The sequence below is a fragment of the Hevea brasiliensis genome, chromosome 10, assembly GCF_030052815.1.
Source record: "Hevea brasiliensis isolate MT/VB/25A 57/8 chromosome 10, ASM3005281v1, whole genome shotgun sequence".
Taxonomy (NCBI): Eukaryota; Viridiplantae; Streptophyta; class Magnoliopsida; order Malpighiales; family Euphorbiaceae; genus Hevea; species Hevea brasiliensis.
This window is the reverse complement of record NC_079502.1, coordinates 95240529-95264338: the sequence shown is the minus strand read 5'-3', so window position 1 is coordinate 95264338 and position 23810 is coordinate 95240529. Positions and strand designations below refer to the sequence as shown.

The 23810-nt window shown below is 32.9% G+C and overlaps 3 protein-coding genes across 3 annotated transcripts; 2 read left to right on the top strand and 1 right to left on the bottom strand.

The window, feature by feature from the left end:
• Positions 1-12355: 12355 nt before the first annotated feature.
• Positions 12356-13548, bottom strand: LOC110662835 (transcription factor HEC2-like). Its single transcript, XM_021821963.2, has one exon. It carries the CDS (start codon positions 13254-13256, stop codon positions 12453-12455), a length of 804 nt encoding a protein of 267 aa, XP_021677655.1. The 5' UTR covers positions 13257-13548; the 3' UTR covers positions 12356-12452.
• A 3053-nt stretch (positions 13549-16601) lies between these two features.
• Positions 16602-18411, top strand: LOC110662834 (tetraketide alpha-pyrone reductase 1). Its single transcript, XM_058154484.1, has 6 exons — positions 16602-16875; positions 16996-17165; positions 17271-17459; positions 17575-17737; positions 17828-18020; positions 18105-18411. Exons 1-6 carry the CDS (start codon positions 16758-16760, stop codon positions 18250-18252), a joined length of 981 nt encoding a protein of 326 aa, XP_058010467.1. The 5' UTR covers positions 16602-16757; the 3' UTR covers positions 18253-18411.
• Positions 18412-19931: 1520 nt separating this feature from the next.
• LOC110662922 (protein RALF-like 34) lies at positions 19932-20766 on the top strand. Its single transcript, XM_021822092.2, has one exon. It carries the CDS (start codon positions 20178-20180, stop codon positions 20562-20564), a length of 387 nt encoding a protein of 128 aa, XP_021677784.2. The 5' UTR covers positions 19932-20177; the 3' UTR covers positions 20565-20766.
• Positions 20767-23810: the final 3044 nt, after the last annotated feature.

Sequence of the window (23810 nt, the reverse complement as noted above, 5' to 3'; positions counted from 1 at the left end):
TAAAATTAGTGCCATATACTGAAAAGTCATCCATGAAGACCTCCATAATTTCTTCAATAAAATTAGAAAAAATAGCCATCATGCACCTTTGAAATGTTCCAGGCACATTACACAATCCGAATGGCATCCTTCGATAGGCAAAGGTGCCATAGGGACAGGTAAAGGTAGTTTTTTCTTAGTCATCAGGATGGATTGGAATTTGAAAGAAACCAGAATATCCATCTAAGTAACAAAAGAAAGAATGCTTGGCTAATCTCTCTAACATTTAATCCATAAAAGAAAGGGGAAAATGGTCTTTTCTTGTAGCATTATTCAACTTCCTATAGTCTATGCACATTCTCCAACCTGTAACAGTTCTAGTGGGTATCAATTCATTATTCTCATTTTTAACAACTGTCACCCCACCTTTTTTTGGTACAACATGCACAGGACTCACCCACTCACTGTCAGAAATAGGGTAAATAATTCCAGCAGCTAGTAATTTTAGGATTTTCTTTTTCACAACATCCTTCATTGTAGGATTCAATCTTCTTTGATGTTCAATGGAAGGTTTACTATTTGGCTCTAGGAAAATCCTATGCATATAAACTGTTGGACTAATTCCCTTTATATCATCAATTGCATAACCCAAAACTCTTCTATATTCTCTCAAAACTCTCAACAATTTTTCATTCTCAATATCAGTCAAAGATGCATTAATTATAACAGGATATGTTCCATTGGGTCCAAGAAAAGCATACCTGAGGTTGGAAGGAAGAGGTTTAAGATCTACGTTTGGGGCATCCTCTACCTTTAATGATGGTGGTTTGATCTCCAAATTTTGCACTTCTTCAATCTGAAAAATTGTGGCTTTAGGATGTGGTGGAGAGCTCTCCAAATGTTGTGCAAAAGCAGCTATGTTGTGATTATCATCATTAATGCTCCCACCATGGACTAAGCAATTTTCAAGTGGGTCTTGGGGATAGCTTTTTCTGAAATGCTCTTGAACAATCTCATCAATAATGTCTACCCGCAAACAAGACTCAACTTCTTCATGTTTCCTTTTTATGGCCGGATTGATGTTGAATATCATTTGATCATCTCCCACTCTAAGTGTTAATTTCTCACCCTTTACATCAATTAATGCACCAGCTGTTGCCAAAAAGGGTCTTCCCAATAAGATAGGAACTTTTGTGTCTTCTTCCATATCTAGAATGACAAAGTCCACCGGAATGTAGAATTTCCCAACCTTGATAGGCACATTTTCTAGAATGCCTTCTGGATACTTAATTGAACGGTCAGCCAATGAAAGATACATGTTTGTGGGCTTCAACTCTCCCATATTCAACTTCTCATAAATTGAAAGAGGCATTAGGCTGACACTAGCTCCAAGGTCACATAAGGCATTTGCCACACAATTATCACCAATATGACAAGGAATGGAAAACACACCCGGATCTTTGAGTTTGGGGGGTAACTTCTTCTGAATTATAGCACTACATTGCTCTCCCAAGTTGATGGTGTCATAATCTTCTAGCCTTCTCTTGTTGGAAAGAATCTCCTTTAAAAACTTGGCATAACTTGGCATTTGGGATAGTGCCTCAGTGAATGGCACATTGATATACAACTTCTTTAGCACTTCAAGGAATTTGCCAAATTGTTTGTCTAGCTTATGCTTGATGAATCTTTGAGGGTAGGGAAGGGTGGGCTTGTAAGGTTCAGGTGGGATGTATGGTTTCTCTCCCTCATCTTGCTCACTGTTGCTTTCTTCTTCTTTTTCATTTTTCTTGCTCTCAACTGAATTTTCTTCTTTTGTGCTCTCTTTTTCTTCTCTCTTGTTTTCACTCTCTTGAGCAACTTTCTTACCACTTCTCAAGGTCACAACCTTACATTGTTCATGAGGGTTTTGTGGTTGGCTAGGTAGTTTCCCATAGGATTTGCTTCCCGATGAGCTTGCTTGTTGAGCCAATTGAGTTTCCAACATGCGATTGTGGACTTGTAATTGATCCATGGTTTGTCTCATGTGTTGCATTTCTTCCTCCAATTTGCTATTCATCGTGCTTTGTTCAGTAAAAAATTTCTCTATCATGCTTTCCAAGGTTGGCTTCGGTTCATGAGGTGGAAGGGATTGTTGTGCTCTTGCTTGATATCCAGGTTGTGGCTGCCTTGTGGGCTGAAATTGAGGCCTATTTTGCTGCATAAACTGCTGGCTATGAGTATAATTTGAGCTTTGACCTTGTTGAGCAAAAGTTGCTTGTGGTCTCCATGTTGAGTTGTTCACATTAGAGTAAGAATTTCCCATAGGTTTTTGTTGATAACCTCCTGCATAAGCAGCTTGTTCTTGCAAACAATCATCACCATAAGAAGAATAATCAACTCCACAACTTTGAGTTCCATCTGTGAAGGCAACTTGTTGCATAGTTGTAGGGGTTGAGGTTGTTGCCTTTGTGCAAAAATCACTAAGAAGCTGAGTCAACTGATCAAATCTTGCATTCATGTAGCTAACTGAGTCAAGTTCATAAATCCCAGCCTTCTTTGGCTCAAGTGCTCTAGGATTTCCCCACAAATGGGTATTATGAGCAATCTTCTCTAATAGATCATAGCATTCTTCACTTGTCATTCTCATAAAATCTCCTCCTGCTTGTGAATCAATTGTGTTTCTTATGGCTGGAGTAACTTTGGTGTAGAAATTCTGAACAATCATCCATTTTGGTATTTCATAATGAGGACATTGCCTTTCAAGCTCTTTAAATCTCATCCAAGATTCATACAAAGTTTCATCATCTCTTGGCTTAAAAGCTACCATCAAATTTCTCAAATGAGTAGTCTTCCTAGGTGGGAAAAATTGAGATAGAAAAGCTTGAGATAGTTGCTCCCAAGTAGCTATAGTAGCTTGTGGAAGTGAGTCATACCACTCTAATGCTGAATCCCGAAGAGAGAATGGAAATAAGGTGAGCCGAATCACTTCATCTGAAACTCCAGGCTGTCTTTGTGTACCACATATCATCAAAAATTTCTTCAAATGAGAATGAGGATTTTCAAGTGGACTACCTCCAAATTGTGAATTCTGAACCATTTGAATGAGACCAGTCTTTAACTCAAATTGATTACTCCAATAATAGGTCTGTTATCTCTCACATCAGCACATCTAGGAAAAGCATAATCTAACATGGATCTTCTTTGAGGATCATTTTGATTAACAACTTCATTTTGCCTATTTTGCTCATTTCCTTCATTGTTTCCACCAATAGCTCTATTTTGATTCTCCATATTTTCAATTGTCTCCTCTTGCTCAAATCTTTGTTGTTCTTCTTTTTCTGCTTCCTTTCTTCTCTTGTATTCCTTTTTGTTGGCTCGACAGAATTTTTCAATTTCAGGATTGAACAACAATTCAGTATCACTTGTGCTTTTCGATCGTCTCATAAACAAAAAAAGTACATGAAAAACACAAGGAACAACAGTGAAAATAAAAGAAAATAAAAATTCTAATTAGCTTAAAACAATTCAAATCCAACTTAAAAACAAACAATTCCCCGGCAACGGCGCCAAAAACTTGATGTTGTGTATCCGCAAGCGCACGGGTCACAGTAGTATAGTTTTAAAAATGATATCAATCCCACAGGGAATTGTGCCTAAATTGGAAATAAAAGTATAAGCTAATTAGAATGACAAAATTTAAAGATGTAAAATGAAATTTGAAATTAAAATTGGTATTTGAGGAATTTAAACTAAATCAAACAATTAACTAAAATTAATTAAACTAGATTACCAAAAATTAATTTGAAATTTCTGTTTATGAAATTGAGAGGAATTAAATCTAAATTCAATAAAAATTAAAGTGATTCTAGAGATTGGATTTTCCATATTGTTTGCATGTGGTTTATCCCTAATTTAGCCAAACACATGAGAATTGCAATTTTGAGGGAAATCAATTCTTAGTTCTTTGAAACCTTTTTCAAGCATTTCAAAGTTGATTTTCATTAAATCAAACCCTGTTTTCACGGTATTTCAAACCTAACAAAAACCCAATTAATGCTCTAATTGATTTTGGAAAGTCCCCTTAATTCTCTTAGCTTATCTCTAACACCAAGAAAACAAAGTTTATTGCAAGATTATCTATCCCTAATATTCACTTTTCAGTCCATCTATTAAGGATTAAAGCTTAACTTAATGAGGGCCCATTCATCAAGCAAGGCAACAAGCTCACAAGCAATAAATCAAAATGTAACAATCTTCATTTAAATGGCTAAATCAGTTCAAAACCACAATACAAAACAATATTTACAAACCCATCTCTAGAATCTCAAACAACTACTCACAAATCATTGTTTCAAGACAAACCCAAGTGTATAGATGAAGAAATAATGGAAATCTAAGTTAAGGAATAGAAAAACCCAGAAGAATGCTGCAGAAGCTGCTGCTGGAGAGTGCAGAAAACGGGTTCTGCAGCTGCTGGAAAATGGACAGACGTGCTCCCCCTTTCTCTCTTTCTTTTCTTGCCAAAAATGCCTCCCTTCCTCCTTATGGAAAGAAAAATGATAAAGGATACTTTATATAGGTGAGGGGACTGCCCTAGAATGGGTAAAAAGGCAGAAGATTCCAGAGAAAGTGAGGTATAAAATCAGAGTAACGGAAATGCCACATCAGCCATTTCCAGTAAAAATGACATAAGCTGAATTAGTTATGTCGCGGGTTGTGTCGCAGGTTGTGTAACAATCTGCCTGAATATCTGACGCTCGACACAACCTGCGACATAAGCTAAATTGGTTGTGCTGCAGGTTGTGTAACTCTCGGCCATTTTTTACTCAACTTCAAAAATTTTTACAATTCAACTCTAATCTCCTCCAAATGGCTACTTTAATCAAAATACACCAAATTTCTCCAAATTTAGCCTACAAAACAAATAAATTCCAAAAATTAGACTAAGAAGTGTGAAAATTATAAAATTGACTAAATATATGCTAATATCTATAATAATAGCTATAAACAAGGGTAAATTATGTGCAAAAATTACTCCTAAATGATGATCTAAAATGCATGCATTAATATTATAACGCCCTGAATTTTTAAATAATTATTTTGTGTAGTCACTTGAGTATTGTATGGTTTGGCGGGCTCAGGATGGGTCATATGATGTTGTTGCTATTACGGGGTTGAGCCCTCTATATTGCGTTTTGTTGAATTTTTATGCAGGGGTTAGGTCTAGTTATAAGGAAAACTCTGTCGAAATTTCATTAATACTTTAGGATTTTTTCTTGCTTTTATGGATTAAATTAATTGGTTAATTCTATCAGTTAATTGATAGAGGTCAATGTATATATATAGGTGAATGATGCCGACCAATTTTCTTCTATCCAGTCAGACTAGCTACAGTCAGGTCATCCTCTATGTGAGTAGATATTTATTTTATTTACAATTTCAATATTATTATAGTTATAGCATACTCATGCATCACTTATATATATATATATATATTAGGCATGCCCCGTATTACATTTGTATCTGATGAATACTGCTTTAATTGTTGTGTTTTGATAATATGGAGCTCCATGTGTGTGTGTGTGTCGGCGTGTGGTGTGGTGCGATAGATATGGGTAGGACAGGTAAATCAGTTTGAACTAGTATCGCTTGGGGCCCAGTCCTTTTTGAAGAAGTCTGGTGAGTACGGCTTTGAGCTGATCTCGCTGACTCCTGCATATGAATTATTAAGCGAAAGTCTGGCTCAAGTTGATTTCGCTGGCAGGCCTTGGATAAAGAGAGTTTGGTAGGAGAATCAGCTCCCCATATATGTATGTGTGAGTATGGATTTGACACAGTTGCGTGAGTGCTCCAGATTATGTTTAATGTGACTTAATATGATTTGTATGACTTATATGAAGATGATGCATTTCATTTCCAATGATGCATTATAACTAAGTAGTTATAAAAATTATATGTAAAATAAGTATTTACTTTTTGAGTTTATTTACTCTTTGATTTGAACGCTCACTCCTGTTAACTATTTTTTCAGGTCATAGAAGAGTTTTTTCTTTGTGATTAACCTGCTTTCATTCTTAGCAGGTCTACTTGCTATTATTTTTATGTTTTGTACTGTCAAATATAAAATTCTAAATCTCTAATGTATAGAAATATATCATTTAGTTTGGAACTGTAATATTTATTAATTTGGGATTGTAATCTATAAACTTTAGGTATATGTAATTGTGTAGTTAGATTCTTATGATAGATGAGGGAGCTGAGCTCCCATTGATTTTATTTTGGATTATGGATGATTGATGGGTGAGCTGAGCTCCCTAAATGTATTTTTATTGAGATTACAGGTCGGGTGAGTTAATAATTCCTCGTTGGATAGTCTATTTTATGGTTGGATTATATCCGGTTAATTTCTTAAAATTGGGTTCAATATGAGCTTACTTATTGGTTAGAGTTTAACTAGGTTTGCTATAGGGTTTAGGAGCTTTATACTGATCAAAGTTCTAATACTGATCTAGTCCATAATTTAGATCATGACATATATTATTTATTATGGATGACAAACCCATCATTTCATTTTATTATTAATTTTTGTTTAATATCTTAACTTTTTAGAGAATGTAACTTCTTGAATAAAAAACATATATATGACATTCTTAGACTATTAATTAATGGCTTGAAATTTAGAGTACATTTTTAAAATTAATGGCCAAAACATTCTAAAATATATATAATTATAACGTAAAAGACTGAGATTTTTAGTTTTTTTTTTTTGAAACATTTGATAATTGTTGACAATTGCAATTAAAGATTTCATATTGGAGAAATATATAATATAGTAATAGTACTTAATATAATATTTGGATCTCAACCGCACTCAGCTTAAATTTTTAGATGGATTATGCATTTCTGACATGCAATTAGAGCTTGCTCTGTACCTCAATTTCTGCTTGCTTTCGTATTTCACCACGTTTGTCACAGGCTGCTAATAGGTTTGGCACGTGTGTTTATTCGGTTTGATTATACCCTCTTCATGTTTTGCCTTACCAATATAATATTTCGATAAAAGTATAGAAAAGAAATACTCGTGATTCCCATTTTAACATACGGCAAATTGTAGTTTAATTTTTATTAATTTGATATTTTTTATTTTTTTAATTAAAAAATATAATTTAAATTATTAATTATTATTAAATAATGTTAATATGACAAACATATAATACTAATTTGGTGATATACAGTAAATATAGTGTTCACTAGGGGTGAGTATTCGGTTCAAACAGAATCAAACCGAATCGAATTGAATTAAATTATAAAAATAGAATCATAAATTTTAGAAACCGAACCGAACTGAAATGTGTGAAAAACCGAATCGAACTGAATCGCTCTATTTCGATTCGATTCGGTTTAAACCGATCGGTTTGATTTTTTATTGATTTTTTAATTTAGACTTGATTTTTAAGTTATTTGATCTAATTTTAACTTTGGTTTGAACCTAATAACCATTAATCAATGAAATTAAATAATTAATATATATATAATTAAATAAAATTCATAAATTTTTCATTAAAATAAATCAATTCAAAAATCGATTCGGTTCGATTTAGTTTGATTTGACTATATAAATTACTATTCAGTTCGATTTGGTTTAATCAATTTTTTTCTCTTCAAAACCGAACCGAACCGAAATAACCGAAATTTTTATAATGTAAAATCGAACCGAACCGATTGAACTGAATTGACTCGATTCGATTCGATTTTTCAGTTTGAACCGAATTTTGCTCAGCCCTAGTGTTCACGCGGTGCTCACATAACACTCATGTAACAAACATGTGACGTTAATATGTTGTTTATGTGTTGTCATATTAATATTATTTAATGATAATTAATAATTTTAAATAATATTTACTAAAAAAAATATAAAATATTAAATTGATAAAAATTAAATTATACCAAAGCACGAAACCACGGGATATATTTTTATACTATTCCATCAAATTTCTATTAACTTAAATTTATGAATTGAGTTGAGTGTTAAAATTAACTTGGATTTTGTGGTTAAATTGAGGGTCTGCATTTGATTAACCAAATAGAAATATAGAAGTGAACCAAAATTTCACTAATCAAAAGTTTTAACCACCTCTAAAATTAATAATAATTAAATTAAAATTTTTAACATTTAAAATAGTAATTGAATCAAAATTAAGAGAAAATGAGTCTAATTGAAATTAAAAATATTCATCAATATCAATTATGATTGAGCTAATTAAAAGAATATAATAAGTAATTTATATCATTAATTAATAAATTATGTTTATAATTATTTTATTTATTAAAATAATAAATATAATATATTTTTAGTAATTATAAATAACATGTTATTAATAAAACGATAAATGACACATTAATTAATCTATTCATTTAATTGAACCAACAATTGAAATTAATTCCTTTTAAATATTAATGGAACCTAATTAACAATTAAATTACTCTTTATTAAAATAATTGAATCTCATCTATTCAATTCGATAAACTAAATAACGTACACCATTAATTGAATTAGGTATTTCTTACCTTAATCGTCAACAATCAAAACGCTAAACCAATGAGTCTTTTAGTCTTAGAGATGCAATAAGATTTTTTCCCATTAAAAGGAAAAAAAAAAACTCAAATTTGTATGATTAAATTAGAGGTAATTTTTATAGTCAACCTATGATTCTGTATTTCACTTTTCTCTCTCAACTTCAATTTGTTACTTAAAAAATTTATAAATTTTAATTTTTTTTAAAGAAAATCCCTCTAACCTACTACAAAAAATTTTCAAGTTAAAAAAATAATATCTCCTTTCTTTTCACACTGAAAAAAAAATGATCGTTTCAATTACTCTATGGATTTATTATAAAAATATCAATATTATCATAATGATTTACTTTTTTAAAGAAAGAGAATTTATTTTTCACAAAAAAAAAGTGTTAAGAAAGCGTAAAAAAATTTCTATCAAATAAATAATAAAATGGATGATTTTAGAATGAAAAGAGCTAGAAAATTCGATGAGGATAATAGATAATTATATATGTATGATAGTAAGGGAATTGATGTAGCACAACTTGATTTAAAAGAAGGTAAAATTCTAAGAATGTTCGCATGGGCAAGGGATGGGAACTTATCCTAATAAAAGAGGTAGATGGGTATATGAAATGATAAAATTAAAGAGCATGACTGATAGAAAGTGTCAGAAAGGATACAAATACAATGCATTTGAAGCATGGAATATAAAAAAAAAAAAAAAGTCATAAATTCATAAAAAAGGGGTCTCCTCCTCACCAGCAATCAAGCGCAGCGTGGGGATGTTGGGACCTTTGTGGGATATCACACATGGATGGGTCTCTTTGCTTAGATATGGAGTTTGACCATTTTTTATCTTTTTGCTTCTTCTTCTTCTTTGTTTTTTTTTAAATACCCACTTTGGTTTTATTTGCATATGTAGGCAGCTAGGTGAGAGGAATTGGCTGTTAACGAACGAAGCATGATCCTTGAGACATCAACACTACCATAATTCGACCCTGCCTTGGGAGGCAACCTACCTGCCCTTCTCCTTCACTTGCTAATTAACAAACAAAATTAAAAAAAAAAAATCAAATCAAATCAAATGAAATAAACAAAGTGGTTTTCTTTCTTTTTTTATTATTATTTATTGTTTCCATTTTTGTTAAGAAAAGTGGTACTCGTGTTGATGTCTTTTTTAGGTCATTATGTTTTTAATATCAAAATTAATTTGTAAAAGAATTATTTATAATAAAGAAAGTTTTTTTTTTTTTTCCTTTTCCAAGAATTCAAAGAAAAAGCAATGAACTTCATATTAATTTTAGCCCATTTGGTTAGTACTGCAAATTATGCAATGAGAAAGAGTTTAGCATATTCACAATACAATCTAAGCAATGCTTAAGGGTAATTTGATATTTGCATTTGATTTGCACCTAAATTCAGAGGAATCAAATAGAAAATGGGAATTTTATTCTATTTGATTAAAATATTGTTCTTCATATATATATATATATATATATTTCTAGTTGATATATATACTTTATAAGGACTCTTACAAATTTTGAAAATTTGGTATTTAGTTTGTTAATTTTGATTGTGGTAAGTATTAATTTTAGACTTTTTTACGAGATAATAAAATAATCATAACTGATAAATGGGCTCTTTAATATAGTATTAAGTAATAATTAATTATTATGAGTGAGATTTGAATCTCCTTCCGTTCCCTCTTAAGTATTTTAATAGAAATTATTAATTGATCATTAAAAAATAATTTTATAAAAAATATTGATGAAAATAATACTACAAATTAAAATTGTGATGGATATGAAAAACAAAAAATTTATAAACAATTAAATCGATTTTTTTATTATTGATCTGTTGATATTATTATTTATTCAATTATTGATCCAGTGACATTATGAATTGGACTCGTAAATTTTGATATTTTATGATAGTTTTGAATTTATATATCTCTAGAGCTTTTTTTAATAATAATAATAATAATAATAATAATAATAATAATAATAATATGAAGATCGAGACATAAAGAGTCCCCAATCAAATTGACACCTATATAAAATGGCAAGGTACCCTTCCCTTCATTTAAAATACATCAAAATTATTTCTTTTATTAACTTAAAATTGTATTGTATTAATATAAAATAATTAATAACTATTAATTAAAACCTTGACTTACATTGCAAATCGAATTTAATTTGTAATGATTGAATTCAGATACTTATAAATAATCTATTTTTACTATTAAAATAAGAAATTAATTATAAATTTCTAATCAAATTAATCTAATTCATTAAATACAAGTACAGAAAATTATATGATAAAGCAGTGTTTTTATATAATATATTCTACATGAAATGGCAAGACAATAAGGATTTGTTTAATAGAAAGTTAAAAAATCAAAAGTTAAATTTTACTCTCGTAAGTTTTAATCTACAGTAATTATTAACCTGGCCCACCAATATTAATATTTAACCTCTCAATGAGTTATAAATATTAACGAGATAAAAGGTTAACATATTTTTTTAAAAATATTTAAATAGTATTAATAAGAGTTAAAAGTTATAAGAGTAATAATTACCTCTTATTAACTTCATGCTAAACATCCGCTAAGAGTTTTACACATACCATAAGTGGACTATATAAAATTTACTTATTCCTATGCATTAAAATATATAACTCCATTTTTTGATGAAGTGTAATTTATAATTTGTTTGTTATTCCATCTGTTAGTCCTAGATGGAATACTCGATTCACTGTAAAATCTCTCAATATAACATCATTCTAGCCTTTATTGTTTACGTTGTTCAAAAGAGCTATAATATAGCATCATTAATCTAGGACGATATTTCTGATATTGCTGATTCCCTAGAGTCTACGCCATTAATTTATTTATTTTTTCCTTCCCCAAAAGATAGAGATGGTAATCATTAATGAGCAAATAAGGATGACACAAAGAGTACTTGCTCAGAGGGTTACAATGAGAGGAAAAATCATGGATGGTTCTATTAGCCACCTTGTGAGCTATCCTATTGCCTTCTCTTCTAATGAAGCTAAAGGAAAGAGATCGAATTTGATGCCTTCTATGATTTCCGCAATTTGCAAAGGAGGATGAGAACCATTTCGGGGCGCTGGATAGCCATTAAACAGTCCCTCTCGATGAAAAAATTATATCCTATCAGAGTGATTTCACGTAGATAAATTCACGCAAAATAACAAACGTAAATGAATTACAAATAAGTAAAGGTAGTTATTAAATTTTAAAAATAAAAAAATAGCTGAATAGTTAACTGTTATAATTTTTAAAGGTCCACCTATTTATATACATATGGGTTTAATTTTTATTGAATTGTTATTCCATGTAAAATATTTTACATGCAATCATTATTGTATAGAATAATTACTCCCCTCGATGATAACATTCCTAAAACCTTTGGAGGTGGCCAGCTGGGGAGATTCTCTGCAGGCAAGAGCTTCAAGACCAGGGAAGCGTTTGCACTTCCAACCCACAGGAACCTTCTGCTGTCAATTAAGAAAGCTCCTAAAATAGAGTATGAGTTAGAAAGAAAATTAAAAATTAAATTACATTTTTGATAATGATTGTATTATTGGATAAATGATTTTATTGACTTAATGTAAGAATAGCGTGGTAAACTAAGTCTACCGAAGACTTTTTTATTATATTTTTTTGATAAATATGGTAATTAATTAAGTCATAGAAATGGATTTTTTTTTTTTTAATGAATGTCATAGAAATGGTCTTGTGAACGTTTTAGTGTGAGGGAGATTAGATTCAACAAATTGCTTTTTTGAACAAGACAATTACACAGCAAAATTAAGCAAAATAACTTGATTAATTAATTTACAAGCTTCACAACCATCACAAGTACGCAATTAATTAACTTGTATAATCCCAAACAACCCCCTCCCTCTCTCTCTCATCTAAGCATATGCATTGAGCCCACCATATTTGGAGCTGCCTGACAATTATTCATCAAAGAAGAGTAACCCATGTTGGGCATTGTCAATCCTGAGAAGGGAAAACCACCCATTGGCCTGTTAGCCCCAGCTTGCTCTAAAGATTGCACTTGCTTCTTCAAGAACTTCACATAATGTATAGCCTCATCTAACATAGAAGCAGTGTCCATTTTGGTGCCTCCTGGAACTAGTCTCTGCAGAATCCTTATCCTCTCGCTTATTCTTTCCCTTCTATGCCTCGCTGCCACACTCTGTGGATCCTTGGATATCTTCACGTTCCTTCTCTTTGGTGGCTTTATCGATTCTGGGTCTATATGGATGGGCTGCATTGCAGCTATGCGAAAGATCATCTCTCTAATTGCGGCTGTGGAGTTCTTCTTCTCCATTGAAGATAAGAATGAGTTTGCATTTGAGAATGGAGGTGGACACTTGAATTTGCTAGTGAACATATTGGGTTGAAAAGATCCTGTCATGGGTTCTTGCGTTGGAATGGGCAAAAATGGCATGGAGGGATGAGGTGGAGTAATGAGTGTAGGAGAAGAGGCATGTGGTGGGTTGTGATAAATAGGCGGTGAGGTTACAATGCTACTGGGATTTCCATTGGAGAAATGGATTTCTTGCAGTGAAGAAGTAGAAGTAGAAGTACTGTGGAAAGGCTCGCAGAAATCAGGAAGCTTTTCCATCTGCATCATCATTGTCATCATGTCCATGTTTTCTTCTCCTGATGATGATGATGATGATGATTTCATCGTGTCAACATCCATGATTCTCAGTCTCCCTTATTTTGAAAAGATCCCCCAAGATTTCAGGAAAAGAACAGAAAGTCTCTGCAAGAGAGAGAGAGAGAGAGAGGGATGGAGAAGGGAATGGGATGAAAACTGGGAGATTGACGATCTGAGATAAATTAAAACTGAGCAACAGAGGTATGGAGGAGCTGATGAGAGAGGAGAGGATAGCTAGGTTTGGGAGAATTAGGGTTACTGAGGAGATGGAAAAGTGGCAGACAAGTGTGGCATAGAGATGGAAAGTGCAGGATTATCTCAGAAAACCCATCACCAATTCAGAAGGGTAACAGAAGGGTGAGGCTTTATATAGCAACTTGTTTGCAATATTTTATTCATGCAAAGTTGACACAGAGAAGAGTCTCTGCTCATTTATGGTGAATTGATGATTTTTGATAGTGACCGCCCATAACGTGGGGCTAAAGATGTCTATTAACAGCCAACCGATCTTTACTAGTGATAAAATTCTAAACTAAAAGTAGAAAAGATCAATGGTAATTAGACCTTTCATGGATTCAGGCCCACATAGTAGAGGGCTCAGATTAGAGGAAACTGGTGCATGAACCACTTTGAGACTTTCTTTTAAGGCCCCTTAATAAGTCCTTTTGATCTTTGAGTGCAACTGTGCAAGTGCGATTGCTCTGCTTTGCCTACTAACGTTTTTTTAACAATGTTTTAGCACTAAAATAGAAACCTTCAAACCCCACACCCACATGACATCTGTCAGAAGAGCAACCATCTTCACCATGATTTATCAATCTCAAAGTAAACCACCCATACACCAGTACTACCGTGGCCTTGCCTTGCCTTGCCTTGCCGATGGAGGATTCCGCCGTGCCAGTAGCTGCTGGCTGCTGCAGATGCAAAACACTGGTCTGGGTCGGGGATCATTAGGGACCTGATTCTATATACTACATAAAACTGACGCAAGGTTCTCACACTGCTCCCTTTGGCACCCTTTTTAAAGCAGATTAGGGTTTGATGGTGACTCCCTAGCCCTGAAGTCTGACCCTTTATTTGTGCAAGTACACTACCCGATCATTTTTGTACTTGTAATTTCTTTGCTCGTATATAATTCGACTTCAGGTCCGAGTGCTTTCGATTCTCATGGAAGTTCTTCTCTCTCTATGGGACGTTTAGACACATTAAGTTGAGTGATGTCTACGTGAGTTAAAAAGATTATAATGATAGCCAAATCAAAAAGTTTGAGTAATTTTATGATATAAAATGAAGTTAGATAATATTCTTAATATAATTATTTAAATTGAAAAATTATAGATAAAATTTAAAAGAAATTCACCTTTATTAAAATGTAAAAATACTCTATTAATAAAAAATTATATATATGTATATGATTACTTGTGAAATTGAAAGTACATTTAACTATATAAATTATAAAAAATATCATAATTAAGAAAATTTATAAATACCACAAGCTCTATAGCGACAAAATATTTTTTTTTAATAAAATAAGAAGGATTTATTATGAATTTGTAGAAATATAACAGATATTATCTAATTTAATTAATAAATTATGTTCTACAAGACGATCCAAATAAGGGAACATGTTCCCTCCTAAAAGCAACCAACTAAATATACAAGAACGAATCCAAAATGTAAAGGACTGCCATTTGTGCAAGTGAGTTGTTCAATTCTTTCCTTTTACCATAGAATTATTATTATTATCATCATCATCAATCCTCCAAAGGACACCCCTTATCTTCAAAGCATAAAGATTAAGAGATGCACGTGGCAGGACCTCTCCCTTCAAATGGAAATAGAGAACTCACTAGAAATTTATCGTCAGAATCCTAAGTGCACTCAAAGTAAGCTAGCTAAATAAAAGCAAGCATTCATTATATAGGCATAACAGAGACGATATATAAAAAATTTGCACTGAACTATTTATGATATTATATTTTATTGCTATCTGAGCATATAATTGAACTTTCTCAGAAAGTGGTCCCTTTCTCTCTTATCTCCCTTCACCATGATAATCTTCAACACCCCCATAAGTTACCTCAAAGGGACAAACCAGTGCCCACAATAGAACTGTTCTTTTTCAGATTGTCCATCAATTATTCTCATAATCACCATTAACACTTGAGATCCTTTTCTTTGTTTTTTTTTCCACTGCCCACAAAACTATGAAAGCTACGTGTGTATATGAAGGGCTGGTATGGAATAGAGCTGCAGTGGCCGTATCTTGATTCCAAGGACGTGCGGTTCAATTATAGGTGCACACGGGCTCTAAATTCAACTTTATTAGCCACTGTACAGAGATTGACAGTTGCTTTCATAAATGCACTCCTGTGTCAACACGGCAATTGTAAAGCTAGCTAGACAGTGACGGTCCTCTTCGATCAAAACTATAGGTTATGAAATTAATACTTACACGTACCCAGCTCTGTTCAGTCCAATTGCAATGATAATTTTTTTTTTTCTTTTCTAATTTATTTTTCCTTCATCCATTTAGAACTCGACTAATATGGCAGTTTAATTCTGTGCCATTTCTGCATGCATATATATAAAGATAAAGAGAGAGAGAGAGAGAGAGAGAGAGAGAGGGGGAGAAGAGAGAGAGGAATCTGCGTGACAATAAAAACAATGAATATAAACGGACCACAAACAGCTGAGATTGTCATACTGAGTAATGATTGAGCTTATCTCATTAGTTGTCATGGTTTCTTATCAATATCCACACATCATAGTTTTTGTCCAAACCCTGTTAAAAAAAAGAGTCCCCAAAAGGAACCAAAGATATACTCGGTAAGGTTGGGCTGAAATTTGTGAGAGTGCTAGTCTTGAAATCACTATAAAATCAATAATACAATAACAATTGTTACATACACAATAGAAGTATTTTGACGGTTGATCATTGTGAAATTCATATGACATTTATTATAATTAATAATTATAATAAAATTAAAATAGATATATATAATAGCATGTACAGAATAGTTATCGGTTGATGGGGTGGTATGAGTAGCTAGTCTATTGATATAGATGAATGAAGGTGTTTTACAACTGCAAAGATTGGCATTGGCAATTTGGCGTACTATGGGTTGCTAGTATATTGAGTTTCCGTTCTGGGTGACAAGGAACAGATCCAACTTCAAAAGCCCCAGTTCTTGTTTAGGCCACCCATGTCCTATGATCTCTTATTAAGCCCATCCATTCCTAAACAGCCCTTTAGGGACCACCGACACCTACTACTACTGTGAACTGCTTCCCCACCAACGAACATCGAGAACCACAATACATATGGCAACACTTGTCAGATGAATTCTAATTCATGTTTTCTCAACACTTTTTGCACCTTTACCTACTTATGGCCATAAAACATAAGAAAATAACATTAGCCTGTTATGACTTACCTTCCCAATCCATAGTCTCCTAATTCCCAACTACTTTCCAATCCAAGGTTATTTATCTGTGATCTACAAATTTGATATGCAATCAGATTTTAACTAAGCACAAGACATGGAACAAATAAAAGGCAAAGTTTGTGTTACAGGGGCTTCAGGCTTTCTAGCTAGTTGGCTTATTAAACGACTGCTCTTATCAGGGTATCAAGTGATTGGAACAGTAAGAGATCCAGGTTTGTCTATCTTGCTTTTCACTAAAATTTAATCTACTTGCATTAAGCAACAGGAGTTCAATTTGTATCCAATCCAGCTAATCAATTCTTTCATCTTTAAATAAATACTAATGTGGGTAGGAAATGAGAAGAAATTAGCTCACCTGCGGAAACTAGAAGGAGCAAAGGAGAGGCTCCAGTTAGTAAAGGCTAATTTGATGGAAATGGGCAGCTTTGATGATGCAATCTTTGGATGCCAAGGCGTATTCCACACTGCTTCCCCTGTACTCGGACCTTCATCTGATCCAAAGGCATGTGTTTTACAGCACTGCATGAGAACCAAGCATTGCAACATGGTGGTTCTGTACTTGAAAATAAATCGATGCTTGATGGTGTTTATTTTACTTGTGCTGCAGGCGGAAATCTTGGAACCAGCTGTTGGGGGCACTTTGAATGTGCTGCGTTCCTGTGAAAAGAATCCATTTCTGAAGCGTGTGGTTCTCACCTCATCCTCATCAACTGTTAGAGCAAGAGATGATTTTGACCACCTCGTACCTCTCGACGAGTCATCTTGGAGCTCTGTGGAACTCTGCGAGAGACTCCAGGTAAGTTTACAGCAGGTTGTGGTTGCAACTAGGAAGCAATTAATTAAAGTAAATGAATATCTCATAATCTATTTATTTGATCATTTGTCTCCCTCGTTTTTTAATGGACATGAAGCTTTGGTATGCTTTATCAAAAACACTAGCTGAGAAAGCAGCATGGGAATTCTGCAACGAAAATGGAATCAAATTAATAACCATTCTTCCCTCGTTCGTGATTGGTCCTAGTTTGCCACCTGAATTATGTTCTACTGCATCTGATGTCCTTGGCTTGCTTAAAGGTATTTTCCTTGTATCTCTATTAATAGTCAAATGGCATTTCCTTCCTTATTTGAACAAAGTCTTTCGTGCACTTCCCCTCCAACAAACAGGTGAAACAGGGAAATTTCAGTGGCATGGAAGAATGGGGTATGTTCATATAGATGATGTTGCCCTTTGCCACATCCTTGTTTACGAGCAAGAAAGTGCTCATGGAAGATATCTCTGCAACTCCACAGTTCTGGAGGTTCATGAATTAGTATCATTTTTATCAGCTCGTTATCCATCTCTACCCATCCCACAAAGGTTGGTATTACAAATAGATAACACATAATTATTGCAAATGATATTTGCAATAACAATAAATTAAATTCATTTTGGGATTCTCAGGTTTGAGCAACTAAACAGGCCATACTACGATTTCAATACATCAAAGTTGAAGAGCTTAGGCTTCAAGTTCAAGCCCATCCAGAAAATGTTCGATGATTGCGTTGCATCACTCATGGAACAGGGCCATCTCACTGTTGCTGTTGATTAACAAATTGGATGCAGAAAACTACTTCCTCTCCTTTAAATTACTCTGCCACATTTACGTAGTTAAATGAAAGTATCTGAACCTGTCTCTCTCTGTCTCTCTCTTATATTACTTGTGTAATATCATCCATTCAGTTAAATAATTCCCTTGTGGATCACAATATGGGGATGAATGAATCTTTTGCCAAGCCCCAGCCTGAATTTTTCAGGATTTAGATGAGTGCATAAAATATATAGACCTTGAATCGCTAGCCAAACACTTTGAAATAAAAAGTGAAAAATATTTATAATAATACAATTCATAGACGAAATAATATATAATTTATGATGAAGGGTATATATAGATATTGTCATGACTATTAAGCAAAGATGAAATTAAAATTAAAAGATATTTTTATTTATTTTATTAAAATATAAAGATTGAAATATTAATTATAATATATAAATGAAAAGTAATTAATTTATCTTATTATTAATTTATTTTTGCTGCAGAAGAAGGGAAGCTAAAGCTTCATAAGTATTGTTAGAGTGATTAATTAATTGGAAATTATATTTTGTAGGACATGAAAATTTTTAATTTTATCTCACCTTGCATTATAAGGGACATGGAAAAGGAAGAACTTTGGTCCAAATACATTAGATCCACCAGCCCCACTAAATCAGCAAACCTGCCAAGATCTAATCAAACCAACCCACCATTCAATCATTTTACTGTTATTGTCCCCATTCGAATCATGTAAAATAAAATGAATTCGTTTTTGCTCCTCATATCAACTTATGTTTAAATCATTAAATTTTATTATATGGTATGACTATTTTATATGTAATATTCATATTTATGGTTACTAATAACATATGCGATCAATATTCATATATATTATATTTTTATACCTATCAAGGTAAGAAGGGTAATATAGTCATTTTAGAGAAAATTATAGAAAAAAAATCTGAGGCTTACAATTTTTATAATTCTATCCTAAATTAAAATATATATATATATATATTAATTAAACTTTGTATTTTTATATTTGTCTAATTACATTTTATTGTTAATAATATTGTACTAAGAAGCTAACAAACACGTCGCGTCAGACAATTTACCTCTAATTAATTTAATTAACTCAGTAATGGACTTATTGACAATAGAGTGTAATTAAATAAATATAAAAAAATATATAATTTAATTGATAGTTTTTTAATTTAAGTAGAATTATAAAAATTTCAATTTTTTTTTATAATTTCCCTTTACATTTAAAATATGTATTGGAGATAGGTTAAGCATATAATTTAACATACCTTCGGATTAAGAATCCAAAATGTGATTAATAAGCATCTAATTTAATAGGATTTGATTAAAAAAAAACTTTAATTTCAATTTCCAGTTTTAAGATTGATTGAACGGAATTGGGATTAATCAGACCATTTTAAACTGATAACATTCCAAAAAAAAAAAGAAATAATAGATGCTATAAGGTCACAGGTGGGGCCGAACATGTCCTACCAACCGCGTCTTTGAATGTGCCGCTCTTATTCGTCATCAATGCGGAAAATAGTAAAAAAGATATGAATCCGACACCGTTTGACTACCAGGCACTTGACACGAGAGCCCGCAGATCTCCCAACTTTCTAAAACAACTACTGTCCGAAGAAGGCATCCAAAGAGCAGTACCAAAAAAAAACCCAATGTCCCAATGAGACCGAAAGCACAGAATCATTGCTCCCTCCCCTGCACGAACAAAGCTGGTATCATTAGCAGAGAGATTCAGAGCACGCGTTAACTGATGCATTGATTACCACAGCTGTAACCCAATCACTGATCACTTCTCTCTCTCTCTCTCTCTCTCTCTCTTATCTCCATGTGATTTATTGTTTTTCCTTTTCCGTTTAGGCAACTCTCTTGTTTCGTTCAGCTTCCACTCTGTGTTCTCCATGGCTGCTGCTACTACTCTCTCTCTCTTCTTCTTCACTATCTTTCTTGTTCTCACCCCAATAATCAATGCCCAGGTGGAAGAAACTGGCTTGAAGATAATGGCGGACGCGCTAGAATGGCCAATGGCGATGTCCATGTACAACGATTTGGAGGAGGATGGTGATGGGTTGGTAGATTTGGATGGTAATGAGGAGATGGGTGGGCGTAGATCATTGTTCTGGAGAAGAGTACATTACTATATCTCGTATGGTGCTCTCGCTGCTAATAGGATTCCTTGCCCTCCACGTTCTGGGAGATCTTACTACACTCATAATTGCTTCAAGGCTAGAACCCCTGTTAACCCTTACACCAGAGGATGTTCTAGGATCACTCGTTGCAGGAGATGAGATGAGCCTCCATTTTTTACTCCGTTATATGTGTTTTTGGTTAATGAGGTACGTGCGTATGTGTTTGTGAGTGAATTTGTTTGTGGGTTTTTGATGATTAGTGAGAGGATTTGCAGTGCTATATTAATGATCTATCGATGAACAATGTGATTGTAGTACAATTGTTGTTACTGTAATTTAGAAGTGGTTTCTTGTTTGTTTAGCTCTTACTCTGCTTTTTTGACATCTCTAGCACTTGGGTTTTAGCGGAACTGCGTTTGATGGGCCGAAATTATTAAAAAAAAAAAAACTTTTTTTTAACAGTAATAATAATAATAATAATAATGTGAAACAGACCCACATAAGAATGTATAATGTAGTGGAGCTTAGATTAGGATTTTGATTTTTAACTTGTAACAGTGTTTTAATTAATTAAAAGAAAAGGAGAAAGAAATGAAGTCCAATTACCCAACCACCACCCCCCAACAACTAACCACCCTCAATAGCTATCTAGAAGACTGAGGATTAAATTGGGGAGCCCATGTACTTGCAATTTTTAACACATGAAATCCATCAACAATTCCTTTATTTGTTTATTACTCCCATATCGCAAGTAATTACAATCTTAATCAATGTTAAAATGAAGGCGAAAAAAATTGCTTCGTGATGTAATTCAATTCAGATAGATCTTCCAATGAAGAGGAAGAGACAGAAAATAAAAATTATTTGATAGGCTAAGAAGGACAATCTTAGTAATTGAGAATTTATTTAATGTAATAATACACAAAACTATCGTTGATTATAGTATAATTCAGCGTAATCAATAGTATAACAATTGTATTTTAAAATTTTTCTATTAATTGTGCTCAATCAGTGTAGAGATAGACTCAACTAAGGTGGATTTTAAGTTTAGTTCGGTTGACCTTATAATTAGTTTCAATTTTAGTTTAAAATAATTATAGTTCAATCCTAATTAAAAAAGGATAAAATTAGTTTTTTAATTTATTTTTCTTGTTACTAATTACAAAAATTATAAATTTTAATTATTAATTTGATTGATTTAATTGATTGATGAGAATTGCATGCTGCTTAATTTGAATTGAAATTTTATTAATATATCTTTGATTCTATTAATAATTATTTTAAAAAAAGTATTTTTAAAAAGATGAGATTAGTACAATAACTATACACATAATAATTAATTAATTTACACTACTTAAAGGTGTAATCCAATTAATAATTTATTATAAAAGTTTACCTGACTGAGTCAATAAAATTATGAAAAATGAATTCAACTTTTATTTACAAACCCAACTCATTGTATTATTAAATCATAATAATTTTTTAGACATTATTTATTTAATTTCTTATGTCAAACAATTAAAGGAACCAAATATAAACTCTATAATCTAAAAATATAAAATTGAATCGGGCCAATTCTGATTCAAGTTCAAGAATTGAGATAAAAAATAACCCCTTATAACTTAATTTCGAAATAACTAATAACTGTTAACTTGTGAATCTGATTTCACTACATTTCATGATTCGAATCGGCCGTGTCCAGTTCAAGGAAATAACATATTAGTTAGATTGCTTCATGATGTAATTCAATTCAGATAGATCTTCCAATGAAGAGGAAGAGACAGGAAAAAAAAAAATATTTGATAGGCCAATAAAATTGGTAAGAACTAATGTCACGACCCAACCTATGGGCCGGACCGGCACTAGGACCTGGGCCAGCCTAAAGCCCCCGAGGCCCGTAGTAAGCCTAACTATTCACTAACCCAACTCTAAGGCCCATTTGGGCCCAATTTCAAGAAATCAATCGGACAGAATCCAGCCATAAAATGGACATTCCAACGGGGAGTTTTTGACTCACCCGACCTGTAAACACAATAAATAATCAATTGGAGAGCTCAGCTCACCCTCCACATACTCATATCAACATATAAACAAATGGGAGCTCAGCTCCCTCATCCAGTCCATCAAACATGCATGTTATAAAAATTTTATAAGTCCAAAATAACAATTTATATTACAGACTCAAATCAATTAAATATTTCTAACATATGCGAAAATTCTAGAAGTTTATAGAATTACACAAACATGAATAGACGACCTGCGAGGCAGAAAAGCAGGTTAACCCCAAAAATATCCTCCTGTGGCCTGGAAAAATATTGAACAGGAGTGAGCATTCGACTCAGAGAGTAAAATATCAATTTCAACTATAATCTTTATAACTATCTAAAGCTAATGCATCCTGTAAAGTGAAATGCAACATCAGTAATAAATTCATATTATAACATTAAAAAGGTAATTTGGAGCACTCACACACCCAGTTATATCAATCATAATATATGGGAGCTGATCCTATCTGACTCTCTTAAATCCAACTGTGCGTGAAGAACTCATTTCGGACTTCCACTTAATAACCAAATCGGGGTCCCAGCGAAGAACTCAAGCCGTGTCTACCCCGAAGGACCGGGTCCCAGCAAAGATCTCAAGCCGTCTCTACCCGTCCTATCCATAGTCCACACCACATCACACGCAAGCCAACGCACGCACATTGCTCCAAATTACCACAACAACATCCATGGCACTTCAACAGTTATGAATGCAACATAAAACGTGCCTAGAGTTTAATTACATAGATACATACATATAAGTGATGCATGGACATGCTTAAACATATAATAATATCGATATTACAATTAAAATTAATATTTTACTCACAGATTTGACAGCGGTCACTGTGGCCGCTGGGCGGAGGAAGAAGGTTGTCCCGGCTCACCTGACAATTTTATTACAATCATTTAATAAATTGACTCAATATAAACTTAAAAAAAGACCAAATACGTCATAAGTCGTGCCGAAAATTCGGCAGAGTCCCCTTATACCTAGGACCTACCCAACCTGCAAAAGGGCTCAAAACACACTTCTATATTCACAACCCATATATCCACAACTCAATCATATCACACAGCCCCTCCTGGGCCCATCAAATCAGTCATCCATCGCAATATGTAAAATTTCAATTTAGTCCTTATAATTGATCATTTTTGCAAAAATTGCCCAAATAAGCTCTAAAAATTTTAAAACTTTGCCCCGCGGTCCTTAACAATATTACTAGGCTATTGCAAAAAGAATCATAATTTTCTGAGCTACCACGAATATTTTATGGATTTTTAATCTTATTTAGGCACTAGAAAATTACGAAAAAGTAAGGTTCGGGTTTACCTTTGCCGATTCCGACTTCGGGGACGCGCT

Coding starts and splice junctions, on each gene's coding strand:
- LOC110662834 (XM_058154484.1), top strand. CDS start 16,758: ATGGAACAAATAAAAGGCAAAGTTTGTGTTACAGGGGCTTCAGGCTTT. Junction 17,166..17,270: donor GACCTTCATCTGATCCAAAG/GCATGTGTTTTA, acceptor CTTGTGCTGCAG/GCGGAAATCTTGGAACCAGC. Junction 17,460..17,574: donor AACTCTGCGAGAGACTCCAG/GTAAGTTTACAG, acceptor ATGGACATGAAG/CTTTGGTATGCTTTATCAAA.
- LOC110662835 (XM_021821963.2), bottom strand. CDS start 13,256: ATGGATGTTGACACGATGAAATCATCATCATCATCATCATCAGGAGAA.
- LOC110662922 (XM_021822092.2), top strand. CDS start 20,178: ATGGCTGCTGCTACTACTCTCTCTCTCTTCTTCTTCACTATCTTTCTT.